General features: G+C 35.8%; 1 protein-coding gene across 1 annotated transcript in view; it reads right to left on the bottom strand.

Moving 5' to 3' along the window:
• LOC128224112 (protein zer-1 homolog) overlaps window positions 1-22,310 on the bottom strand; it is a 28,990-nt gene extending 6,680 nt beyond the window's left edge. Inside the window, exons 1-15 of the mRNA XM_052933788.1 lie at window positions 22,204-22,310; window positions 19,909-20,725; window positions 17,058-17,264; window positions 16,505-16,607; window positions 14,231-14,374; window positions 10,071-10,192; window positions 8,968-9,022; window positions 7,634-7,687; window positions 6,506-6,667; window positions 4,644-4,734; window positions 4,343-4,413; window positions 3,628-3,675; window positions 2,920-2,987; window positions 1,858-2,046; window positions 1,370-1,467 (exon numbers count right to left, since the gene is read on the bottom strand). Of these exons, the coding sequence (XP_052789748.1) occupies window positions 1,370-1,467; window positions 1,858-2,046; window positions 2,920-2,987; window positions 3,628-3,675; window positions 4,343-4,413; window positions 4,644-4,734; window positions 6,506-6,667; window positions 7,634-7,687; window positions 8,968-9,022; window positions 10,071-10,192; window positions 14,231-14,374; window positions 16,505-16,607; window positions 17,058-17,264; window positions 19,909-20,720 (2,224 nt within the window). The 5' untranslated portion in view covers window positions 20,721-20,725; window positions 22,204-22,310. The remainder of the gene's footprint in view (window positions 1-1,369; window positions 1,468-1,857; window positions 2,047-2,919; window positions 2,988-3,627; window positions 3,676-4,342; window positions 4,414-4,643; window positions 4,735-6,505; window positions 6,668-7,633; window positions 7,688-8,967; window positions 9,023-10,070; window positions 10,193-14,230; window positions 14,375-16,504; window positions 16,608-17,057; window positions 17,265-19,908; window positions 20,726-22,203) is intronic.
• Between the last annotated feature and the right edge of the window lie 4,685 nt (window positions 22,311-26,995).

The following is a 26,995-nucleotide window of genomic DNA, read 5'->3' on the forward strand; positions in this document are numbered from 1 at the left end:
CTCAATGTTTATGGTTGAAAAGGGGCTATAACTCAACATTTTACAGTTGAAAAAGGGGCCTAATTCAACATTTACTAAACAAGGGGCATAATTCAACATTTACATATAAAAGGGGGCATAACTCAACATTTTACCATTTAAAAAAGGGGTATAAGTCAGAGATGTGGGCAATGCATGCACATGTGCGTAATGTCTCTATTATGGTTTTAGCTAAAGAGTTATGAAAGGATGCTGCACTATGTCCTTTTTCTTCAGCAGCCTTCTGCCCTCATGGAGAGCAGCATGTGCTACCTTCATAGAATTAAATGCTTAAGATAATTTAAAAATATTTTATTTTATTAAAGCTTAAAATATTATTATTATAAATTCACACAAATTGACGTGATTGGCGGTTAAACCCTACATTTACTTCAATTAAACACAATTCCTATTTTTTCTTTAATGCCAGACGCAATGTGCCCGTCTCTCCCTTAACACCCTACACGCTGTCCTTTTTCTGCAGCACCTGACCTTTTGAAAACCTGCCTAAAACTCTACTCCATTGACTTTGAATATCTCGAACGTTAGTTGATAAGTCAGTAAGGCTATTAAAGTTTGTTGTGTAAGTGTTTGTGAAACTCGGCCAATGAATAATTCTTTGTTTCGATAATCGGATGATACACATTCCAATTATCAGATCAGAAGATTACTGATTACAAATGGCTAATAGCGCTGTTTTGACAGCTGGAACAGTGGCCAAATACTTGCTGATTGACAAATTTACTGTGAATATGCTTAAAATTTATCGGGGAAGTCACTGTTGCTTTGATGTTACAAATGGGCTTAGTCTGGGAATTTTAGGTGACCACTTCGCCAAAGTCGACCCTTCGCGAGAGCCTGATGATGCTACAAATGGGCTTAGTCTGGAAATTTTAGGCGACCACTTCGCCAAAGTCGACCCTTCGCGAGAGCCTGATGATGCTACAAATGGGCTTAGTCTGGGAATTTTAGGCGACCACTTCACCAAAGTCGACCCTTCGCGAGAGCCTGATGATGCTACAAATGGGCTTAGTCTGGGAATTTTAGGCGACCATTTCGCCAAAGTCGACCCTTCGCGAGAGCCTGATGACGCTACAAATGGGCTTAGTCTGGGAATTTTAGGCGACCACTTTGCCAAAGTCGACCCTTCGCGAGAGCCTGATGATGCTACAAATGGGCTTAGTCTGGGAATTTTCGGCGACCACTTCGCCAAAGTCGACCCTTCGCGAGAGCCTGATGATGCTACAAATGGGCTTAGTCTAGGAATTTTAGGCGACCACTTCGCCAAAGTCGACCCTTCGCGAGAGCCTGATGATGCGAGAGAAAATGAGATGAAGAATGAAAGACTCACGATAGACGCTTGTGAGATTACGTAGAGCCCAAATGGCCCAATACTGCGAGGCATGGGACTGGTAACACGTCACCAGCTGTAGAATCGGGCCAAACGACCTGAAATAGAATAGAACAGTCTTCAAAGTGTACAATAGTCGTGTTAAATATTTCTAAGACTGCAGAGAGGTTACACGGCCCTAAACACATCACCAGCTGTAGAATCGGGCAGATAAGACAGCTCAGCAATACCATTACACAACCTTTGTTTGAATGGGCGAGCTAATACTTCCAATACCTGCTGATATTCCGAAAGCATCTTCTTAAAAGTAATTTTCTAACTTAAGTCACTTTTTCTAATTAAATTATCTAACTGATCATATGATACAAAATTTAATAATTTCTGAAATATTTTATTGAAAATACATACTTTTACGTCAAATACTCGTAAACATTTCCATTACTTTAACAATGGAATATTGAAGAGAAGACTTAAGATGCTTTATTCACCTGTAATTGATGTTCCGACTACTTTTGATAGGCCATCGTCTGATCGCTTGGACGATACGGTAGATGACTTCGTCTCTAGATGGACGGGCGATGGTCCAGGCCTTCTCACCATCAGATAACAGGTGAGACAACACGCCGGCTGCATTGTAACTCACTTCTATAACATCTTTCTCTGACTCTAGGAAATCACTGGAGGGATTAAGAGATAAGAGGTTAGCTTCAAATGTTTTACACGCTGCTCATTTCCCAAACCTTAAAAAATGTTGACAGCCAACTTAAAGAGGTGATAATGATAAATAGTCACAGAAACATAGCAATGAACAAGTTCTATAAGAAAAAAGATTATGATGCCAGCTATTTAAACTGGAATATTTTTCTCAATTTTTGTTTAATCACAAAATGCAACTTGCAAACTGCAGACTGCTTGATATCCCTAAAAATGTTATTGCTTCAATCTTCAGAAGACCCCTGACGATGCCTGTGATTATTTATCTAAATACTGTTCAGGTTAAAAAATTCTTCATAGTGAAATCAGGCCATCTTTTTCTTGTACTGGTTAAGCACTGAAATATTTTCTTTCTTCAAGGTATGAACTTCTTCAAAATATGTAAGACCATTTGTGATTGGTCCATCATGACCATTTGTGATTGGTTGGTCCATCACGATGGCCATGAACAATCTTATAGACAATCTGCTGGCAAGGGTGGAATTTATTGATGTCTCTAAAATTCATTGATTCCACAGTTCTATACAAACATAGACAATCACAGCCACATTTCTATACAAACATAGACAATCACAGCCACATTTCTATACAAACATAGACAATCACAGCCACATTTCTATACAAACATAGACAATCACAGCCACATTTCTATACAAACATAGACAATCACAGCCACATTTCTATACAAACATAGACAATCACAGCCACATTTCTATACAAACATAGACAATCACAGCCACATTTCTATACAAACATAGACAATCACAGCCACATTTCTATACAAACATAGACAATCACAGCCAATCTGCCTAAGCTTAAAAATAAGCAAAACTTACGTAAACACTTGGACATATTCTTCATTCATCAAAGTACTTCTTAGCCTTTGAACTTCAGCTATATTTCCCTGTGAAATAATAATATCAAGCTTTATCAAACATCCAACTGAGATGTTGTTTAGTAAGGAGATGAGTAAAATCCCCCAAGCACCAATTCATGCATAAGCTGACAATATCACTCGTATGATAATAATGATGATTCTACTTTTTTAAACATTTTCAAAGGTCATTTACCATATATGTTTTGTAAGTCGGATGACATTTCATTTGAGTTCATATTTAAACATATCTACTCAAAAAACAACAACTGACAATTTTAAAGCACGGGGGTGATTCTGCAAAAATAGGTGGGGGAATTTTGTGGGGAAGGGGGAGGGATTTTGTAAACATGTAATATTACACCATTGCATCAGAGCTACAGTTTTTCCATAAATTAAATATTTATATTAAAATATTTTTGTTATTTATTTATTTGTTATTGTTGTGTTGTTGTTGTTGGTTTTTTTTTGGGGGGGGGGGGATGTGTATAATTTGGGAGATTTCTTTTTCAATATCAGCCTCTACTAATGAAGGTGAGAAAGCCATGTTATATGTCATATCTTTGCAAATTCAAGGATTCTAAAATGTTGAAATCTCAATTTGTCCTGAGCCAGTTGATAAAAGGTGCATTGTACAGAACATGAGCGAGTCCCTTTAACTAAATCTTACCATGAGGCCCATCATGTTCCTCAACAGTTCTTCTTTTTCTGGAAATGCCTGAAAGATGAATAAATTTACAGATTAAGAGCATATCTTTGTTTTGCTTTTATCTTTTACAGAGTATTTGTTTAATCTCTAAAATGTTGAATACAGTCCTCATCATATTCTGATACTAACACATTATGTTTATTACTGTTAATTTACATTAGGCCAGAGTTTTGTAATTTTTCGTTTTATGGGAGCACTGTACCTAAATATTGCAAAACCCAAATAAGAAAAAGATTCAAATTCCTATTAAACTTTATTTTCATTTTTTTGCCGCCCGTTTCTTCGATCTCCGATAGAAAAAAACAATTAGTGTTATTTAACCTAATGCTAATTTCACAAGTACCTTTAAGCAAATTTCAGCAACCTCAGGCAAGTATCTTTAAGCAAACCCTTTCAGCAAATAACCTCTAGCAAGTATCTTTAAGCAAATAACCTCTTAAACTAGCAAGTACCTTTAAGCAGATTTCAGCAAATAACCTCTAGCAAGTACCTTTAAGCAGATTTCAGCAAATGACCCTTAGCAAGAACCTTTAAGCAGATTTCAGCAAATAACCTCTAGCAAGTACCTTTAAGCAGATTTCAGCAAATAACCTCTAGCAAGTACCTTTAAACAAATAACCTCTTAAACTAGCAAGTACCTTTAAGCAGATTTCAACAAATAACCTCTAGCAAGTACCTTTAAGCAATCCAGGAACAGATACATCCCTTCTTCGTCCATAAATCTTGAACAATTTGGCTCGGTTTCATCTGAAAAATATCAAAACTTAAATCATAACGGTACATGTATTTAACAAACTTTTCATGTGAATATCTAGAAAAAATTATTTCTAGTTAAATTCTTAATTAATCGATTGCTGTGTGGCGTAATTATCAAAAAATAGAGAAAACATGATATAATAAGAGTAGTTGGTATTGAGTTAAAAACGTCTACCTTCATGTATCATTGGAACATGATTTTTGAATAAACAAAAACAAACCAGTGACATTCCATAGTAGACTCCAACACACTTCAAGAATCTCATCACACACATGGTTGTTGAGTTTCACTTTGATTATTGCACACATCACCTGAAAATAAAACAAAAACATTGCAAATCAAGGAGAATTGGGGTAGGGGGTAGGTGGCATGGGTGGCACCATTCCACAGAAATTGGAGCCTGGTTTTTTAGAAGCCCTTTTGAGGTACTCCTGACTTCAAATTTGAAGCAAACTGGATCGTCCATACATACAACAAGTAAAGTTACAACAAAAAGCAACCATTTAACCTTTTATAAATATTTATTTTTGGTTCCTGAAGTTATTAGATCCACAGAAATCCGCGAATCAGCGGACAAAACACATCCCTGAAATCCTGGGACAAACCCCATCCCTGAGAACCTCAAACAAATCACATCCCTGAAATCCTCAGACAAATCACATCCCTGAAATCTTTGGACAAATCACATCCCTGAAAACCTCGGACAAATCACATCACTCAAAATCTCGGACAAATCACATCCCTGAAATCCTTGGACAAATCACATCCGTGAAATCTTTGAACAAATCAAATCCCTGAAAACTTTCGACAAATCACATCCCTGAAATCCTCAGACAAATCAAATCCCTGAAATCCTCAGACAAATCACATCCCTGAAAACCCCGGACAAATCACATCCCTGAAAACCTCGGACAAATCACATCCCTGAAAACCTTGGACAAATCACATCCCTGAAATCCTCAGACAAATCACATCCCTGAAAACCTCGGACAAATCACATCCCTGAAAACCTCGGACAAATCAAATCATTGAAAACCTCAGACAAATCACATCCCTGAAAACCTCGGACAAATCACATCCCTGAAATCCTCGGACAAATCACATCCCTGAAAACCTCAGACAAATCACATCCCTGAAATCCTCGGACAAATCACATCCCTGAAAACCTCAGACAAATCACATCCCTGAAATCCTCGGACAAATCAAATGCCTGAAAACCTCGGACAAATCACATCCCTGAAATCCCCGGACAAATCACATCCCTGAAAACCTTGGACAAATCACATCCCTGAAAACCTCGGACAAATCACATCCCTGAAAACCTTGGACAAATCACATCCCTGAAAACCTCGGACAAATCACATCCCTGAAAACCTCAGACAAATCACATCCCTGAAATCCTGAAACAAATCACATCCCTGAAAACCCCGGACAAATCACATCCCTGAGAACCTCAGACAAATCACATCCCTGAAAACCCCGGACAAATCACATCCCTGAGAACCTCAGACAAATCACATCCCTGAAAACCTCAGACAAATCACATCCCTGAAAACCTCAGACAAATCACATCCCTGAGAACCCCAGACAAATCACATCCCTGAGAACCTCAGACAAATCACATCCCTGAAAACCTCGGACAAATCACATCCCTGAAAACCTCGGACAAATCACATCCCTGAAATCCCCAGACAAATCACATCCCTGAAAACCTCGGACAAATCACATCCCTGAAATCCTCGGACAAATCACATCCCTGAAAACCTCGGACAAATCACATCCCTGAAATCCCCAGACAAATCACATCCCTGAAATCTTTGGACAAATCACATCCCTGAGAACCCCAGACAAATCACATCCCTGAAAACCTCAGACAAATCACATCCCTGAAAACCTCAGACAAATCAAATCCCTGAAAACCTCGGACAAAACACATCCCTGAAATCCTCGGACAAAATCACATCCCTGAAATCCCCGGACAAATCAAATCCCTGAAAACCTCAGACAAATCAAATCCCTGAAAACCTCGGACAAAATCACATCCCTGAAATTTCAAGTATGTACGGAAATTCTGCGACTCACCTCAATGATACTGAGGTCGCCCAGGATTTGTTTCTGCTCGCTCTCCACTTGACAAGCGAGGCTATTGAGCAGAAAGATGCCAATTCGCATGAGGAAATCATCATTATGGTCGTGCTGCAGCATCTGTAGTAGAACTTTGACTAGCCGCGTGTAGCAGTGCAGCTGAAATTGAAATAAGGAGTTTCTTAAGATGTTTGCAAGTTATTCAGAGAATTTGTTGTTTTTTTCAAATGGTAAATTTACAAATATTTGCCATGTTGGCCACGTGTAATGCACTAGTCAATTGTTACCACGGCCCCAGGTCCGGGGAATAGCAGGGACTTTGACTTTCAGTCCAGCAAAGCCTGGAACAAACTGATGGTAAAGTCCCCGCCAAATGCCCCCGCAGCCCAGGGACCCTAGGTAAGGCCCACGTCCCCTTTATATTTGAAGACAAAAGCACTGCATTCTCCCGGCACTGCGGGGCCACCTGGAACAATTGACTGATGCATAATAATATCTTTTTATATAATTGGCTCTAAGGTCTGAATATTTTTGGTATATCAATAAAAAGTGGTATTCACTTTCGATCATTCTTTGATGACAGAATAAGGAAATAATAAAAAAAAAGAATCAGATTATCTGACAAAAAATTTCAATTATGGATTATCAAAATTGATAACGATAATCAAAAATCAAATTGGAGTAGATAACCATTATCGATAATCAAATCAGAATTAATCGATCGTGTATGATGAATATAATTTTTTATAATAAATCAGTTATTGCTAGGGGCAGATCCAGAATTTAATGCAAGAGGGGGATGTTACTTAGGGGCGTAACCTTTTGAAGTGTGCCCCTCTCAGAACCAAAATTTAGAAGGTTTAAAGTGTTGGCAGAGGGGTTTGGGGGTAGTCCCCAGGAAAATTTGAACAATTTATAGACCGAAAATGGTGCACTTTGGGCCCATTTTATTCTTTTTTTTTCCTCCTATATTGAAATAAAAAGTTAACATGGATAAAAAAAAAATTGGGGGGGGGGGGGGGGCGCATGCAGCCCCACCCCTGATCCACTAGTGATTGCTGATATTGGACACCTGATGATGATTATCCTACTATATTCAATTGTCCCGCCATCCCAAGAACTTACCACTTCCTCTGGTATGTTAAAGTGACACAATGTCAAGCAGCCATTTCTCATCATCTACAAAATAAAAACATTTACAGATTAAAAAAAAAAACGTTAAAATTTATATATATCCCTTTTCCATATCCTTTTTTGGTATCCACATGCCATACAGAAAAATCGAAATCACCTTAGTGTTAATTTTCCCATGTACGCTAGCATCGTGAGTTGGGAGCTAGTATTGTTTCAATGATTGTTAATAATCAAATTGATCAGAAAGATTAAAGTTGGCGGATATCATTGCTGATTTTGTCATAATTTGATTATTGAAAAAAAATATGCGATGGCTGTTTTCCACAATGTACCAATTCATCCAAATATTATTTTTTTTAAATGCTTATTTCCTCAATAATTCAGTTTTGCATATTAGTTTCACAATACATTATAGGAATCTGATAGTTAATGTTATGGAATAGCCAATATGCAAAGTTGGAGGTGTGAATACATACCGGTATATGATATCAGGGATGTGATTTGTCTGATACTGGTTATTAATCGATAATTGATCAAATCGCATCCCTGATTATAAATTGTAAAACGTCAGTCCGATTCTTTAAACTGTTGAGTGCTGCATTTTACACAGTGTTGACGTTCGATTCTTTAAACTGTTGAGTGCTGCATTTTACACAGTGTTGTATATTAAAGTTTTTAATTTTCTACTAAAATATTCAAAATATGCTTTCAGACTTTTTAATTTCAAGTGTTTAATTTTTCAGTGCTCCAGCTAGGCCTTAATAGCAGGGGGCAGAGCCCTTTCTTGGCTCCCTGCTGCCTTTTTACTATGCCCTATTGCGTTCTGGCTTCTATTGCATTTCATATTCTTTGGACATAATGTCAAACCATATTTCAGAAAGAAGTATAAAAATAACAAGAGCTGTTGTAGGACACAGTGACCTTGACCTTCATCCAAGGCTCCCTATAAGAAATCTCTTAAAAGGTCACCATAAACTTTTCCTATCACATATTGACCGTTTTGACAACTTTTTTCTATTTCTCCTCCTTGGAAAAAGCAAATTTTGCGTTTATGTCTGGAAACCTGAGGAAAAAAGGCCGACAAAAGATTCAGTTGCAGTTTTCCAAACGTATGGTTGAAAACAGTTGTTTTATGGCTAAATGCATAACAAATGCTTTAAGAAAATTGAGTTTTTCCGCTCTTTTTCTAGCAATCTAGATCTGTTCTATTGTGAGTTATCTTATATGACCTAATTTAAGACATTGATGCCAAAATCAGCGGATACTGAGACAAAAAACTGTTAATCTGTGAGAATGCAGCATTAAAACTAAATGGTAAAACTCACTGTAAGCTCAGTCATGTGTCGTTCCATTGCATCCAGTAGACATGATATCACTCGCCTGAAAATGAAATAAATCACTGATGCAAATACATAAGGTACTAACTTCACCAAGTTTAATAGTGAAACATATCCCTCTAATTTCATCAGTCATAATTCATCGATGCATATTAATAATATACTAACATCATCAAGTTCAAAAGTGAAACATATCACTCAAATTTCATCAGTCATGAAAATTCACCATACATTGCATATGCATAAGATACTAACATCACCAAGTTCATTGTGAAACATATCGCTCTAGTTTCATCAGTCATTCAAATTAACCTTTGCATATATACATAAGATACTAAGGTCAGTAAGTTAAATAGCGAAACATATCGCTCTAGTTTCAGCAGTCATGTAAATTCACTGATACATAAACATAAGATACTAACATCATCAAGTTTAATAGTTCAACATATCGCTCTAGTTTCATCAGTCATAATTCACCGATGCAAATACATAAGATACTAACGACATCAAATTCAGTAGTGAAACATATCGCTCTAGTTTCATCAGTCATGCAAATTCACCAAGCAATAACATAAGACACTAACGTCCCCAAGTCCAAACATATTGCTCTAGTTTCATCAGTCATTCAAACACACAGATGAAAATTCAAAGATACTAACGTCACCCAGTTCAATAGAGAAAAAGCTATTTGTCTCAGAAAATCCCATGTCATGAATAATTCATGAGGCATTTTCATTGGTTCTGCAAGGTATCGGATGCTTTCCAATAGAAAAATATTCTGGCGAAAGCCCAAAATTGAACCATGTCTGCCTTTTCAATACAATTATTGATGCCAGCAGTCAAGACCGATCGGGCATGGAGGCTACTGACACAATAGGTTTATAGTAGAATATTTCATTGTATTTTTACATGCGATTTCATTGGAAGAAGAGTTATCTCCCCTGCCTCATGCTCATTCATTGAAACAAGCATTTGTCAGTCAATGCAGTTTACCGGAATTAAGTACTGAGGTAGCTTGTGAATGGAAACAGAGTGTGAAGTGCTTCCTGCAAGCTCTTTTCACAACATCATTTTATAACAGCTACCATTACCGTTTCTGCGTATGCGTTATCAGATGCTTTTTGATGCCTTTCACAATGTAGAACAACGAAGCACTGCCGGAGATCTGAACATGTTTGTCATGTTTGTTCCGCTCCATGCCCGATAGGATATACTGTAATAGAACAAGACGATGATTAGAAATTTGAGAAAGTTTTATTGAATAAATATTACTGTAATAGAACAAGACGATGGTTACAAATTTGAGAAAGTTTTATTGTATAATTATTACTGTAATAGAACAAGACAATGATTAGAAATTTGAGAAAGTTTCATTGTATAATTATTACTGAAATAGAACAAGACGATGATTAGAAATTTGAGAAAGTTTTATTGAATAATTATTACTGTAATAGAACAAGACGATGGTTACAAATTTGAGAAAGTTTTATTGTATAATTATTACTGTAATAGAACAAGACGATGATTAGAAATTTGAGAAAGTTTTATTGTATAATTATTACTGTAATAGAACAAGACGATGGTTAGAAATTTGAGAAAGTTTTATTGTATAATTATTACTGTAATAGAACAAGACGATGATTAGAAATTTGAGAAAGTTTTATTATGCCCCCCTTCGAAGAAGAGGGGTATATTGCTTTGCACAGGCATGTCGGTATGTGGGTCGGTCCGTCGGTAGACCAAAGCTTGTCCAAGTGATAACTCAACAATTCCTGGACGTATGGTCATCAAACTTCACATGAAGGTTGGGCCTGACCAGTAGATGACCCCTATTGATTTTGGGGGTCATCGGGTCAAAGGTCAAGGTCACAGTGACCTTTAATGGTAAAATAATTTTAAAGCTTGTCCGAGTGATAACTCAACAATGCCTGCACCCATGGCCCTCAAACTTGACTTGGAGGTTGGGCCTGACCAGTAGATGACCCCTATTGTTTTTGGGGGTCATCGGGCCAAAGGTCAAGGTCACAGTGACCTTGAATGGTAAAAGGTTGTCCGAGTGATAACGTGACAATGCCTGCACCCATGGCCCTCAAACTTGACTTGGAGGTTGGGCCTGACCAGTAGCTGACCCCTATTGTTTTTGGGGCTCAATGGGTCAAAGGTCAAGGTCACAGTGACCTTGAATGGTAAAAGGTTGTTCGAGTGATAACTTAACAATGCCTGCACCCATGGCCCTGAAACCTGACTTGGAGGTTAGGCCTGACCAGTAGATGACCCCTATTGTTTTTGGGGGTCATTGGGCCAAAGGTCAAGGTCACAGTGACCTTTAATGGTAAAAGGTTGTCCGATTGATAACTCAACAATGTCTGCACCCATGGCCCTCAAACTTGACTTGGAGAATTGGCCTGACCAGGAGATGACCCCTATGGTTTTTGGGGTTCATTGGGCCAAAGGTCAAGGTCACAGTGATCTGGAATGGTAAAAGGTTGTCCGATTGATAACTCAACAATGCCTGCACCCATGGCCCTCAAACTTGACTTGGAGAATTGGCCTGACCAGGAGATGACACTAATGGTTTTTGGGGGTCATTGGGCCAAAGGTCAAGGTCACAGTGACCTTTAACGGTATAAGGTTGTCCGATTGATAACTCAACAATGCCTGCACCCATGGCCCTCAAACTTGACTTGGAGAATTGGCCTGACCAGGAGATGACCCCTATGGTTTTTGGGGGTCATCTGGCCAAAGGTCAAGGTCAAGTGACCTGGAATGGTAAAAGGTTGTCCGAGTGATAACTCGACAATGCCTGCACCCATGGCCCTCAAACTTGACTTTGCGGTTGGGCCTGGCCAGAAGATGGTCCCTATTGATTTAAGGGGTCACTGGGCCAAAGGACAAGGTCACAGTGACCTGGAATGGTAAAAGGTTATCCGAGTGATAACTTGACAATGGCTGCACCCATGGCCCTCAAACTTGATTTGGAGGTTGAGCCTGGCCAGAAGATTGTCCCTATTAATTTCAGGGGTCATTGGGCCAAAGGTCAAAGTCACAGTGACCTTGAATGATAAAAGGTTGTCCAAGTGATAACTCAACAATGCCTGCACCCATGGCCCTCAAACTTGACATGGAGGTTGGGCCTGACCAGTAGATGACCCCTATTGATTTTAGGGGTCAAAGGTCAAGGTCACAGTGACTTTGAAAGCAAACTCGACAATTCTTGGACCTATGATTAACAAACTTGACATGAAGGTTGGGCCTGCCCAGTAGATGACCCCTATCGACTTTGGGGGTCATCAGGCCATGGTCAATGTCACAGTAACCGTTAACACAAAAAAGTTAACAAATCTTCCCCCACTGATATCTCAACAATGCCAGAACCTATGATCATTAAACTTGACATGAATGTTAAGCCTGACCAGTAGATCACCCTTATTGATTTTAGGATTCATAGAGCCAAAGGTCAAGGTCACAGTGATCTTGAATGGTAAAAGGTTGTCCGAGTGATAACTCAACAATGCCTGAACCCATGGCCTTCAAACTTGACTTGGGAGTTGCATCTGACTTGTAGATGACCCCTTATGATTTAGGGGTCATCGGGTCAAAGGTCAAGGTCACAGTGACCTTGAACGAAAAAAAACTTGTCTTGTGATAACTTGACAATGCCTGCACCCATGGCCCTCAAACTTGACATTTAGGTTTCTGGTGACCAGCTGATGACTCTGGATTTTGAGTTCATAGAGTCAAAGGTCATGACAGTCATAACACACTTTATCCTCACACTTTAATGGTCATAATCTTAAAACAGCAACAAATCAGCTGTCATTTCGGTCCATGCATATTTCATTCAATTGTCCATATAATCCTGACAACATGGCGCTCAGGGGGGGCATAATGTTTGACAAACATCTCTTGTTGTATAATTATTACTGTAATAGAACAAGACGATTATTAGAAATTTGAGAAAGTTTTATTGTATAATTATTACTGTAATAGAACAAGACGATGATTAGAAATTTGAGAAAGTTTTATTGTATAATTATTACTGTAAAAAAAACAAGAGGATGATTAGAAATTTGAGAAAGTTTAATTGTATAATTATTACTGTAAAAAAAACAAGAGGATGATTAGAAATTTGAGAAAGTTTTATTGTATAATTATTACTGTAATAAAACAAGACGATGATTAGAAATTTGAGAAAGTTTTATTGTATAATTATTACTGTAATAGAACAAGACGATGATTAGAAATTTGAGAAAGTTTTATTGTATAATTATTACTGTAATAGAACAAGACGATGGTTAGAAATTTGAGAAAGTTTTATTGTATTATTATTACTGTAAAAAAAACAAGACGATGATTAGAAATTTGAGAATGTTTTATTGTAAAATTATTACTGTAATAGAACAATACGATGATTAGAAATTTGAGAAAGTTTTATTGTATAATTATTACTGTAATAGAACAAGACGATGATTAGAAATTTAAGAATGTTTTATTGTAAAATTATTACTGTAAAAAAAACAAGAGGATGATTAGAAATTAGAAAAGTATTATTGTACAATTATTTGAAAAAAAAAATCCCTTAAAGCTGCACTCTCACAGATTGACAGTTTTGACTTTTCTTATTTTTGTTTCAGAATCAGTTGATTTTGGCATCGATGCTTTCAACTTAGTCATATAAGAGAACTCACAATAAAACAGATCAAAGAGCGATGCTCGAACCTGAAAAATTATGGTTTCCTGCGCCCTGTATATCCAATGTCGAGCCATTATCTAACCCCGTAACTTATCATGTAGACAACCTGTTAACATTGGTCTATTTTTGGGAAATGTTTCAATTATTCATTGGAATCGGAAAACAGACGCCATTTTGGTACAAGACTCCATATGGAAAAATATGGGGTCACCGCCTGACCAGTCCTTGGCCAATGGCGTTGCCTTATTCATGTTGGAATTGATATCGATTGATGCCAAAAACTTTTTAAATTAATTTTATTATTTTCAATATATTATGTATAACTTTTTGAATTTATTGATACAATCAAAACAAACGCATATGATTTGCTGACAGATAAAAAATTATCAGCAATATTTTTGTGCTTTTTTAATTCAATGTAGCTATTTATTGAAAAACACCAAGTATAAATGTTATATTTTCTATATCAGACTAGGGGCTAGCCACACTGGAAAGAGGGAACTCCTCCTAATTTTTAATCAAGTTTCGTTTTTCTAGCTTTAAGACCTCAAAACTCACCTCTAGGGCTACAGAATGGGCTTTCACCATCTCAAATCGGAATTTGTTGAAAAGAGCGTTGAATGCGCGTGTGAGGAGTGTGGGTTTGTCCCGGTACACAAAAACAGACAGCAGTATCTGATCCTCATTGCCATCTCCCGTTATCTGACAAGGAGATATGTAAATAAACAATTATTGTTGCCATCTTCCGTTATCTGACATGGAAATATGTAAATAAACAATTTTTGTTGCCATCTCCTGTTATCTGACATGGAAATATGTAATTAAAGAATTTTGGTTGCCATCTCCCGTTATCTGACATGGAAATATGTAAATAAACAATTTTGGTTGCCATCTCCCGTTATCTGACATGGAAATATGTAAATAAACAATTTTGGTTGCAATCTCCCGTTATCTGACATGGAAATATGTAAATAAACAATTTTGGTTGCAATCTCCCGTTATCTGACATGGAAATATGTAAATAAAGAATTTTGGTTGCAATCTCCCGTTATCTGACATGGAAAAAGATGGATAAACAATTTTGGTTGCAATCTCCCGTTATCTGACATGGAAATATGTAAATAAACAATTTTGGTTGCCATCTCCTGTTATCTGACATGGAAATATGTAAATAAAGAATTTTGGTTGCAATCTCCCGTTATCTGACATGGAAATATGTAAATAAAGAATTTTGGTTGCAATTTCCCGTTATCTGACATGGAATTATGTAAATAAACAATTTTGGTTGCAATCTCCCGTTATCTGACATGGAAAAAGATGGATAAACAATTTTGGTTGCAATCTCCAGTTATCTGACATGGAAAAAGATGGATTAACAATTTTGGTTGCAATCTCCCGTTATCTGACATGGAAATATGTAAATAAACAATTTTGGTTGCCATCTCCTGTTATCTGACATGGAAATATGTAAATAAACAATTTTGGTTGCAATCTCCCGTTATCTGACATGGAAATATGTAAATAAACAATTTTGGTTGCAATCTCCCGTTATCTGACATGGAAATATGTAAATAAACAATTTTGGTTGCAATCTCCCGTTATCTGATATGGAAAAAGATGGATAAACAATTTTGGTTGCAATCTCCAGTTATCTGACATGGAAAAAGATGGATAAACAATTTTGGTTGCAATCTCCCGTTATCTGACATGGAAATATGTAAATAAACAATTTTGGTTGCCATCTCCTGTTATCTGACATGGAAATATGTAAATAAAGAATTTTGGTTGCAATCTCCCGTTATCTGACATGGAAATATGTAAATAAACAATTTTGGTTCCAATCTCCCGTTATCTGACATGGAAATATGTAAATAAACAATTTTGGTTGCCATCTACTGTTATCTGACATGGAAATATGTTAATAAAGAATTTTGGTTGCCATCAATATGTAAATAAAGAATTTTGGTTGCAATCTCCCGTTATCTGACATGGAAATATGTAAATAAAGAATTTTGGTTGCCATCTCCCGTTATCTGACATGGAAATATGTAAATAAAGAGTTTTGGTTGCCATCTCCCGTTATCTGACATGGAAATATGTAAATAAAGAATTTTGGTTGCCATCTCCCGTTATCTGACATGGAAATATGTAAATAAAGAATTTTGGTTGCCATCTCCCGTTATCTGACATGGAAATATGTAAATAAAGAATTTTGGTTGCCATCTCCCGTTATCTGACATGGAAATATGTAAATAAACAATTTTGGTTGCCATCTCCCGTTATCTGACATGGAAATATGTAAATAAAGAATTTTGGTTGCCATCTCCCATTATCTGACATGGAAAAAGATGGATAAACAATTTTGGTTTACTTGTTGTAGTGTATTAAAAGCAAAAAGAAAAGAAAATTGTCACAAACTTACAAAGAATTGATATTATTAATATAAGTTGTAAAATGTTGTTTAACAATCGCTGTAAAATTAAATAAGTTTAAACTCAAGAAAGGATATTGTTGTGTCCAATTAAAAACATTATAATTATAGAAATTACTTGACAAGAACTTATAGTAATTTTTTAACATTACCAATTTGCAATATTTGCATGCTTGCCAGGAAAACATTTTTCCAACAGTTTCTATTTAAACATTTTAGCATGACACAATATGTAAATTGTAACATTTGAGTTTATAAAGATCTGCTTGAGCCAACATGGCTAAATTTATGGCCAGACCCCGTGGATTTAACTAGAAATTTAGCCCGCACAAAATTTGAAGCCAAAATGCTATATGGAAACCATGAAAAATGACAAAACAGACAACTGAAGGCAAGCTAACCTTGGAAGCAGGGAGATTCGCTCTCTGACAAGGATCCCCAGGACAGTTTAGAAGACCGAGGAAATCAAAATGGCGTCCATCGTTGCCAGGCAAAGCACACTGCCTGCAAAGAGTCAAATAAACGAGTGCTATTATAAATTGAGATAGGAAATAATAAAAGGTTAAAAATCTTAAAAAGTCAATTAGTATAACATTATATATTTTACAATGATTGTGTAATGTGACGAAAGTTATGGTACATGTAACTTATGGAAAGTATTGGCACGATGTTGTGTGGTCTTGTGTTGTGGGGGAAACCAGAGTACCAGGAGGAAACCAACTTGTCCGGCTTTGGTGATCATTACCAAACTCACATACGCCCAAGCCGAGAATTAAACCCGGGTAATCTTGGTGAGAAGCAAGAGCACTAACCACTGCATTAACCAGACAACCTACCTTACAAAGTGTATGACAACCTACCTTACAAAGTGTATTATGTATGCTAATACTATTATAGTGATTGGCTACGCTAGTTAAAACTTTGCCACCAAATACAACTTTGTTGGCTTCTTACTTTGGCTCTTCTTCCTGTTTTTTGGGCTCGAGACGGTGTGAGACAGAGAAATCCACCGGGAGTTCGCCCGCCAGGTTTGTGCCCGAGATATCGAGTGATTGCAGGTTTGGCATGGCTTCCAAAAGTCGCGACAGTCGCTTTTCAGGATTCCTATACTTCACAGGCAAATACCAGTTTGCGTCATCAGCTTGAGATATATCAAGATGTCTGTAAAAATAAAAGACATTAGGCTAATTGTTCAGAACTTTGTTATACAGTACACTCCACGCGGAACTACCACTTTCCTCGGTGACTCGGAGGCGTTTTTAATTTATCGCGGATTTCCGCCGAGTACGCAACCTTTTTCCTCGCTAAATTTCGCCGAGTTGCACCGAGTTAATCGTTTTCTATGGAGGGTTTCATTGCCGGTAGCGCCGGTGATCGTATCGATTTATTGACCTAATCGCGGAACTCCGCGTTTTGTGCATAGCTACTACAGTACATTGCTTCTGTTAAAACAGTATTAAATAATGAGACATTTAATTTTTCAAAGTACAGTAAGTTTCTTTTTAAAAACAATTATTGTAAATTTTCATCAGCATCGTCAAACAACTGTTGTTTTTCACATTATGTAATTAAAAGATATACCATAGCGTGCGTTTGTGTTTGTTATTGTCATCTTTCTCTTACTATATTAAGGTGTTGAGAACTTAATTAGATTGGAGTAATGAAGGTGTTGAGAACTTTGTAAGTGTGAATATTTTTCGGTCATTATTTCTTAATTTGCATTTTACCACTTATTAACACTTATTAATGTATCCGTAGTTATCAATGGTTCTAAACTTATTTATTACGCATATAAGTGTAAATCCTTCATCAAGTTAATTAAAATCCCATTAAACACCATTTTATACATGCATTGAAATGAATAACACATTCTATCGGCTTCAGATCAAACAGTCTCACTGTGTGACGTCACATAACTCACAGTTTTACCCACGAGGATCTCATGGAGAGCATGTATATTGTTATGCAGGATTAATGTTTCTGAGTGGTGTTTTCGAATGTAACTTAAGTTTTGCATTTTCAACTTTAATTCATCACATTAATTAGTTACCTATATCATTGAATGTGTTGACTTTTATTGAGGATTCAATAAGTATAACTGTACATAATTGCTTCTTACAGTCTATAAGTGTGGCAAAGTTTTATTATTGGCAGATCGTTTTACAAAAATGTCATGTCTTTGTTTTCTTAATCCCTTGATTGCCCTTGTTGTTTATTTAATCATACAATAAATATTTCACACTTCCTCTTTCTACATGCAATACATCGTTTAGGATGGGTATTTACTAATTAACTTGTCAACAGTGGTGTATACGGTTAGGTAAGGTTGAAACTTGGTAAGTGTGAAAGTTACGATTGATGTCCTTTGGATGTCCGAAAATTAGGTACGCGAAATAAATTATTTTTATAAATAATTACGGGTGTAGCAAAAAATATCAAATAAATTGAACAAAATTAGATACAGTGGGAGATTCTTATCGGTTTTCCTCCGAGTTTCGCGGTGTTTTTACCTCCGAGTAACGCGGCGATTGTAATTATACGGTCAACTGATCAGCCTCGGTGGGTGAACGAGTAAAAACGCCGAGGAAAGAGGATTATGATCAATTGGATGTCGTGTCTGCGATGACCAAAATCCGCCGAGAAAAACGGAAAGTGGTAGTTCCGCGTGGAGTGTACTGTAGTTAACAATGGGTTAAATGAGATAATTGTTAACTTTTTAACATAAAATATTTCATGATGTGCTGAACTTTCTACAAGAATGTGAATGAAACTTACTTGTAAACAAGAACAAGAATGATACTTACATAAAAGAATTAGAACGCAACTTAATTTGAATGCAACTGACTTACAATACCTGTAATTAGAATGCAACATACTAATTTAAACACAATTTACTTACAATAATTAGAATGCAATTGACATACAAGAATTACAATGCAACTTACTTTCAAGAATTAGAATCCAACCCATTTTCAAAAATTAAAATAATTTTTTTCATATTTGTTTTTTCCCTGCATCCTAATTAAACATATTTTTATAGCGATTAACCGATTTTGCTCCGAATTTTTCTCCTGCAAACTATCTATCCTAGCATATTATGATGACTACCGGTAATATCTATATTTTGGTAAGGCCTAAAAAAAAAAATTGTTTGGTTAGGGTTACATCCTTAAAAAAAATAGGTAGGGTAGGTAGGCTTTTTATTTTTTTTTATTTATTTTTTTTATTAGGTTTTATATAAGAATATAATTTTCATTATTGGAGAATGGTGTTAAAGCTATCTCTTCTGTACAAGCATTTAAGGTTTAAACTTAATATTAAAAAGCAATTAAAAAAAACGAAATTTTTTTTTTTTTTTTTTTTTAGTTTTTCATTTTTTTTTTTCAAACTGCCTATAAAAACGGTAGGGTCGGCGCCTATTCCGTAGGTAGGGTCGGGTAACCCGAACCAAATGTATTTTTTTTTTTAGGCCTAACCTTTGTAATCAAAATTTGATATAACTAATTATTTGTTCTGTATTTGAACTGAAATCAGAATTGAAATGCCATATTTTTGCAATTTTTAAGTAAAACAATCTTGTTTTTAACTCTGTATGGTATTATTTTTTTGTATTCTCTACATATAAAAGCGTTTTTAAATGATATGAATAAAATATGGGGTCACTAGGCATCAAAAATTCACATAACTGGACAAAGGATATATATGTTACTTTAAAGTAAGTGATTGACAATATATATAGAAACCTCAATAATTAATAAAACTAAAAGAAATAGTGTGCAAATCAATGGTTCTTAAAACGTCTTACCTGAGTTTTCTTAGCTTCATGAGGTTGTCAAAAGCTTGCTCACTGCCGTTTAAAGTATCACACAACGTCAGAGAAACAAGGTTGGGAAGGTCAAGGTTTCCAATCTCAATAAGAAATCGCTGCCCCAAGCCCCACCCACACAGATACAGGTCCAAATGAGTCAAGCTCCTTAAAGGTTGTATCACACGCTCGATTATTTTATGACTTTCTACTGGCATATCGTCTATCGGTTTAAACCCTTGAAACTCCCTCAAGCACAAAGATCGAAGATGTGGTAAATCGAGAGTATGTTTCTGTTGGGACGCGTCCCCTCGTTCCTTAACGTGGGTATTCTCATCTTTCTCCTCATGCAGTAAATAGTCTAATCTCTCTATCACATCATTTCCTCCGATCTGTAAATACTGCAACGTCCTTGAAGCCTGATTTATTGCGTCTATAAATTGAGACTTAATCTCGGAACAGTATGAAATGTCTAGTTTGCGAATGGGGTGTAAGCACAGGAAGTTTAGTTGCTCATTTGTCACTGCTGTGTAGCGGAGCGGTAATTCTGTCAAACTGGTTGTTGCACGATTGTTGAACATTCCAAATACATTGTCAGAAGGATCACTAAGTAACTTAGATGAAGTAACCAGGTTCTGGAGGATTTTGTCACTAAGCCCTTGTGGGAAAGATATCCCCGGTTTAAGGCAGTAGGAGTCATCTGTGGGGTCAAGATACTTGAAAATGTTGTTGACCAAGAACAGAATGCAAGTATCTTCCAGGGTCCGAGGTCTGTTTATCGGCCAAGGATCCACTTCATTAGATTCATTCATTTTTACTGAAATAAAACAAAACAATCATATCAAGGAAACAACACTATAAGAAAGGACTACCAGAAATTTCACAAGGCCGTAACCAATTTCACTTGCCCAAACTTAGACATCATAAAGTCGTTCGGAAGAATTATGGAAGTTTAATAATGTTTCCAAATCTGACCATCTAATTGAACATACTGATACAGTTTCAATAAATGTAGAGGGCTCATCCTAGAACCAAATTTGAAGGTGAAGTGAACTTCTTGGTGACTTTGAAAAAAAATCTGTCAGCATTAAAAGCAGATCACTCTCTTCGTTTTAGCTGATAAATAAAATATATTTAAACAAAATAAATAACATTTTAATAATTGATATTTTTAATTTGTTGTTTTTCACAGCCATCTTAGTTTAGTGAAAACTGCCGAGGTATACGTTAATTTAAGTAATAGGCAAATTTACTGGTTAGAAACATATTGATAATCACATGTCACTTTGGGCGTTAATTACTCTTTACATATGTTTATATACATAAATCGGATAAACAAACTTTCAGCACATGGCTTGCAGCTCTGAATCACAGAGCAACTAGCTTTCTGATGATCATAAATTTCGGTGAATCTGACTACCTTTGATCTTTTGCCATTGTCAAGGTGACTTAGTTGCTTGAGTCTCCTGGTTGGATGCATTTTCGAATAATAAGTGTATAAAATAATATTTACGCATTTAATTTGCTGTTTGTTTTTAAATAACATTAGGAAAAACGATAGCCCAGTTGGCTTATTTCTGCAAATTTTGAAGCCCGAGCTGAAATTCGGTAGTCATGATTTTCAAGATCATTCCTGATCAGCTAGCATTTTAGCACTTAATTTATAATTTATGGATCAAGGACGACCACCGAGTATCTACTAACTGAACAAACAGAACAACTGGTTCTAACATATACACATTACACTACAATAACTTGACCAGTTTAGACAGTGAGCTTAACTTAATTTTTTTTAGCTATTCCAGTGATTTTTTTTGGTGCAATTTACTGCCTTCTAAAGCCTAAAGGCTGATACACCTTGCAAAAAAACTCCATTTTCCCCAAAATTTTATAAATTTGTTCCCAATTTGATAAATGTAGGTTACATTAACAAATAAAAAAAACACTGAATTTCTAAAAATATAAACAAAATCTTGACAATACTTATACTCTTTCATGGCATAATGTATGCATAAAGAAGTTAAAACATGTATATTTGTCATTATATAGGCTATTTTGGCCTTATTTTGTATTTTTCCCTTAGTCGACTTTTTTCCCAATTTGCAAGGCACAGGTGGTAATAATTCCCCCTAAAATCACTGTATTCAGTTGATTTCATTTGATTTTGCACTATTTATAAACAGTTATTTTTAGGGTTGAGCAACTGATATATAAACAGTTATTGAATGTATAACAATGCCACTGTTCATTTAAGATCTTTTGTCGGAAGTACGTTACAAGTTATCTTAATAGTACCTTTGTTCTTGCACGACAAAAAGAGTCTAAAAACCTTATTCAAAAGGTTGTGTTTACATGCTTTTTTGACAGCATTTTTACCGGAAGTCAACCTGTCAACTATGGGATTTTTTTATTGGTATCGAACATCAAACACAATACGCAGTGACCTCCCCTTAAAATATGTTTTTACACACAAAAATCGCCAAAGGATTTCTCTTGAATGATGATGTAATGCCTGCATGTACAATAAACCACTTTCAAAGGCTAAAATTGAAGTACAAGTTAGAAATGTAGTCCATCCATACTTATTTCTTGTGTATCGTAGGATATGCACGTGTTACTCCTCAGTCGACGATGCCTTTTGAGAAGAAAGTATAGATAGATAGATTTATTTCAGTAAGGAATGCACATACATGGACATTTGAAATAAACAACATGTATAGTAAATAACATTATACATACATGATATTATCAATAGCCATGACAGGCACACCGAACCAAGGATGACACAAAAAAGAGAAATCTCTTATTTCCATTGCGGTCCTTTGTTTTGGCGGCATGGCATAAGGAGGCATTGCATATTTAAATAATAATATGGCTGCAATCGAAATTGCACAGGTATATTAAAAGTTAGTCTTTATGCATTAAAATAAATATTGCCGTAGTTGTATCACAGTCACTTTACATAATAATTAAGTTATAAGTTGAGAAAGTCAGTATATATAATTATCACATTATATAGTATGAATATGACAGTATGTAACACTTATAAAATGCGAGGTTAAGTTAAAATAGTTCCTTTACTGAAAATGAAAATAAAACTCTAGCCTTTTAATACCGTAAATGATCATGCCAGAATAACTAAAAAAAGATTCTCTACTACCAATTTAAAAACAGGTAATTTCATCGTCTGTGCTATACTAGATGGCAATATGTTCCATACAGTAAGGAAATACCAGAAAAGAAGAAAGACTTTAACCCAAAATCTTTGACCTCTGGAACAGCATAAGCCCTTTCTGACATAACCTTGTCCTATATGTGTGTGTATCAAAATGCGCTTAAAACCACACGGCCGACTTTTGATTTTGTCATTGATAACAGGAGAAGTGTTGAATATTATCGTTGTTGGTATTACCTTGATGCATGTGAAAGTTGTATATACATTAAGCATCATTAGTTTATACTTTAGCCATTGGCTGTGAGGACACCTTCAGAAAAGCGCATAATATGAATCACAATTGAGTGTATTTCTTGGCATAAACCAGTATTGTGTCCTTCCTTAAGTGCCGTGTATACATACGAACATAGTGCAGTTAGGATTTTTTGGAAAATATTGAGTTTCGACCAAGATATTTATTATGGAAGTCACGCTATCGATTCATGCAAGTATAATATGAATAAACGCTATTCATAATTGGATATGTTGTATCCGGCTCCACAAAATGCAGATGGTTTTGTTTTTTTAAAAACATTGTATCTGGACCATATTTCTAGTTATATTAATGAAAACAGCGATTGAGTGCTATTTTGCGAACTGTTATGTAAAGCGGCAGCCTTCTAGCAATGCTCCGACGGACCACGTTTACATTTTTCTTATTTCTTTAAAATTATTTTGTATGCATGTAACCAGGTGTCCTGTATCCGAACATAATGCATATAGTAATTTTAACCAAGATATTGTTCTTGAGGCTACGACGGGTGATTCTAAGTTTGCTCCGACTGACCGCGTTTTCATTTTTCTTGAATTGTTCATTGTTTTGCATGCATGTGTAGCATATTTAGCCAATGAATAATAGCTAGCAGGTGTTGTGTTTCGAACATAATGCAGATAGAATTGCTTTGAAAACATTGAATTTGGACATTTTTCTTGAAGCTTCGACGAAATGAAAGTAGTATTAATATACACTACGGCGGGTATGACGTTTCTGCACAACATGCAGAAATAAATTGGTTTGAAAATATTGTATCTGGACCATATTTCAAGCTATTTTAATGAAATCAGCGACTGAATGCTATTTTGCGAACTGTTATGTAAAGCGGCAGTCTTCAAACAATGTTCCGACGGACCGCGTATACATATTTCTTGAACTTTGCATTGTTTTGTATACATATGTAGCATATGTTGACAATGAATAAAAGCTTCCAAGCGTCGTATAAGTAGTTAGAAATTGATGGGAGTAGGATTCCCCAGGGGAAGTTTTACTCATAGAAATTGATGGGAGTAGGATTCCCCAGGGGAAGTTTTGCTCTTCAACGAAAATTGTGTCCTTGGAAGCGGGAAGACTCGTATTGTATACTGTGATGGTCCTTTACGATATAAGTAAAAGAATTGACAATAATGCCAGTGTGTATAAGTAAACGTGAATGAAAATTGTTGTAGAACGATATTGTTCTTTATAGTATAAGGGAAACAACTGCTATACTACACGTCGTGGAAATACGGAGAAGCGTTATTCTTCTTAATCACCGTTGCTGGGTTGCGTTAATACTTTAAATTAGTACTTGGTGTTGCTAATTACTGATCGTTTGTTTATATTTAAAGGCCAGGATTATAAAGACCCTTTGTATAGCTAAATGCTCTTTCAATGTTTGATTTTAAGCTTGTACCTCGCAAGTAATTTTAATGTTAGCACTAAATAAGTTAATTTCATCTTGAAAACAAGGTACAGTCATGTACGGACTTTATCTAGGACAACGCAAAAATAATATGTTGTGAGAATAGCTATACAGGTAAACACAGGTACATACCATAAACTAACACAGTATTAAAATTAAATCTAAGACAAATATCGTGAACGCTTTGAAAACCCTTTAAACGGTGTGTATTGTGCAATAGGACACAACGAAAAGTTATCGGATTATGGTGAGGGTTATTGGTCACATTTTTACAGTCTGTACATGCAGATTTGTATGAATTACTAATTACTCTCACCAGTAAACATCGGCTTAAGACGCCTTACATAGCACGATGATATGTATAATTGAGGTAAGTCGTTGTTATTTTGGTTTTAAAAGTCATTGCTAAAATGTTTGATGAAAATGCTAGCGCGTTAAAATAATGCGGCTAAAGTTGTAGTTTGTATCACGCATCAATACTGACTATGGGAAGCAACTTTTCTATATATTTATGCTTAGTTTTAAATAGTTAGTTCTCTTTTAAACAGTTGGATCCATCGAGCTATTTAGTTGCAAGATAAGCTTCAGTTTTTATATAAGGAGGAATTTGTAATAGTAACACATATATTTGTAAGTACGCATTCCTGAAGGTCGGTGTTTATATCTTTAAAATTACCTTTTTGTAAAATATGTAAATAACCCCCCCCCCCCAACCTTCTGTAATATAAATTTATATAATTATCTTCTTTTGAATTGCTTTGAAGAAAATGATACAGTATAACTCTGAGATTGCTTTACAAAACCAGATAAGTGTGGAAATGGAAATGGATCTATCTATCTATCTATTGTCCATACTTGTATTAAGTTTTACAGATGAAAGTGAGTAAAGTGTATACAATTTTTGTTTAATAACTTACCAGAGCTTACACTATCCCCGTTTACGTAGACTTTAAAAAAATGCCTTATTATACCTACTGTATTCCCCGCGTTTGACGCAGTAAAAAATGCTAAATACAACAAGGCATTCTTTTCTTTTCCTCTCACGATTTCCTTTTTCCTATCCGAATTAAGGTCTCCGGATTTCACTTATATTTATCGCTAAGATGATTACTTAATTATCCGAAAATATTTGCTTTATTTCGAGTCAAGCAATGTTAAATTGAGGTCAATCGAATAAAAGCTTCAGTCACTTATTGTATTTTAAATTTTAAAGTATGTTCACTTAATTACTCCTTTTGGCGCACAAATATAGTTTTATCCGAAGTTTAAGCCACTTGTAGGTCACTCCATTTTACCATCATTTACTACAAGATCTTGCAATGTAATATCGATATTTCTTCTTATCCTTTTCACGCAAGTGCTATCACATTGATTTAAATCGCTTCAACCCTTTTGTATCCTTTTATCATTTAACAGTTTTAGTTGTTGTTTTAGTTTTTAAACCTAAATAAGCGATCACGAAAGGTAATTGACTATAGTAGCAGTCAACATTGGCGTTTGATGCAAATTGACAATTGACTATTTCCTACTGAGTGATATCCCTTTTCGAGCAGAGAAAATCTGTGACACCGCGTAAGACAACTAACTTGAATTGAGCTTATTATCGTTTTATTTTTGATAAATAAATATGTTGCGTGTATTAATGTAATATTGTATTTAAGTTTTACGAAATAACGTTTTACATTTAATAAATGTATAAGAAAATTTAAACTTCGAACTGATCGTTTCTGGGATTATCAAATACTCATTATAAGAAAATCACTTTGCAGTTTTGGCTTTTGTCCCTTTACTTATAGGTTCTTGTTCTTTTTTCAGAGTCTTCTTCCACCCTATCAATATGTACCTCAAATACAACAGGAGACAGGAGGGATTGACGAGGACACAGGAGGCTGGGATGAGTGCTGAGGAGGCTTAAATGAGTGTCTAGTAGTGTTTTCCCAGCATTTGAGAAACGTGAGGGTTGCTATGTGCGCATGCCTTTAACAAATATACTTGTGTCGAATCAAAGTCAGTGTCCGGCGACATATCGTTGACAGATCTGCATTTATAATGGAACGAAACGAGAATGAAATTCGTCTATATTCGTGCGTCAAATGTAGGTACTTTTTCTTTTCCTGGAGAAATCTGTTGCACCATTTACGAGTATGGCATACATGCGCGTATTATTCCTACACATGTATATGCTGCGAGCAAA

Source organism: Mya arenaria, chromosome 17, assembly GCF_026914265.1.
Source record: "Mya arenaria isolate MELC-2E11 chromosome 17, ASM2691426v1".
Lineage (NCBI taxonomy): Eukaryota > Metazoa > Mollusca > Bivalvia > Myida > Myidae > Mya > Mya arenaria.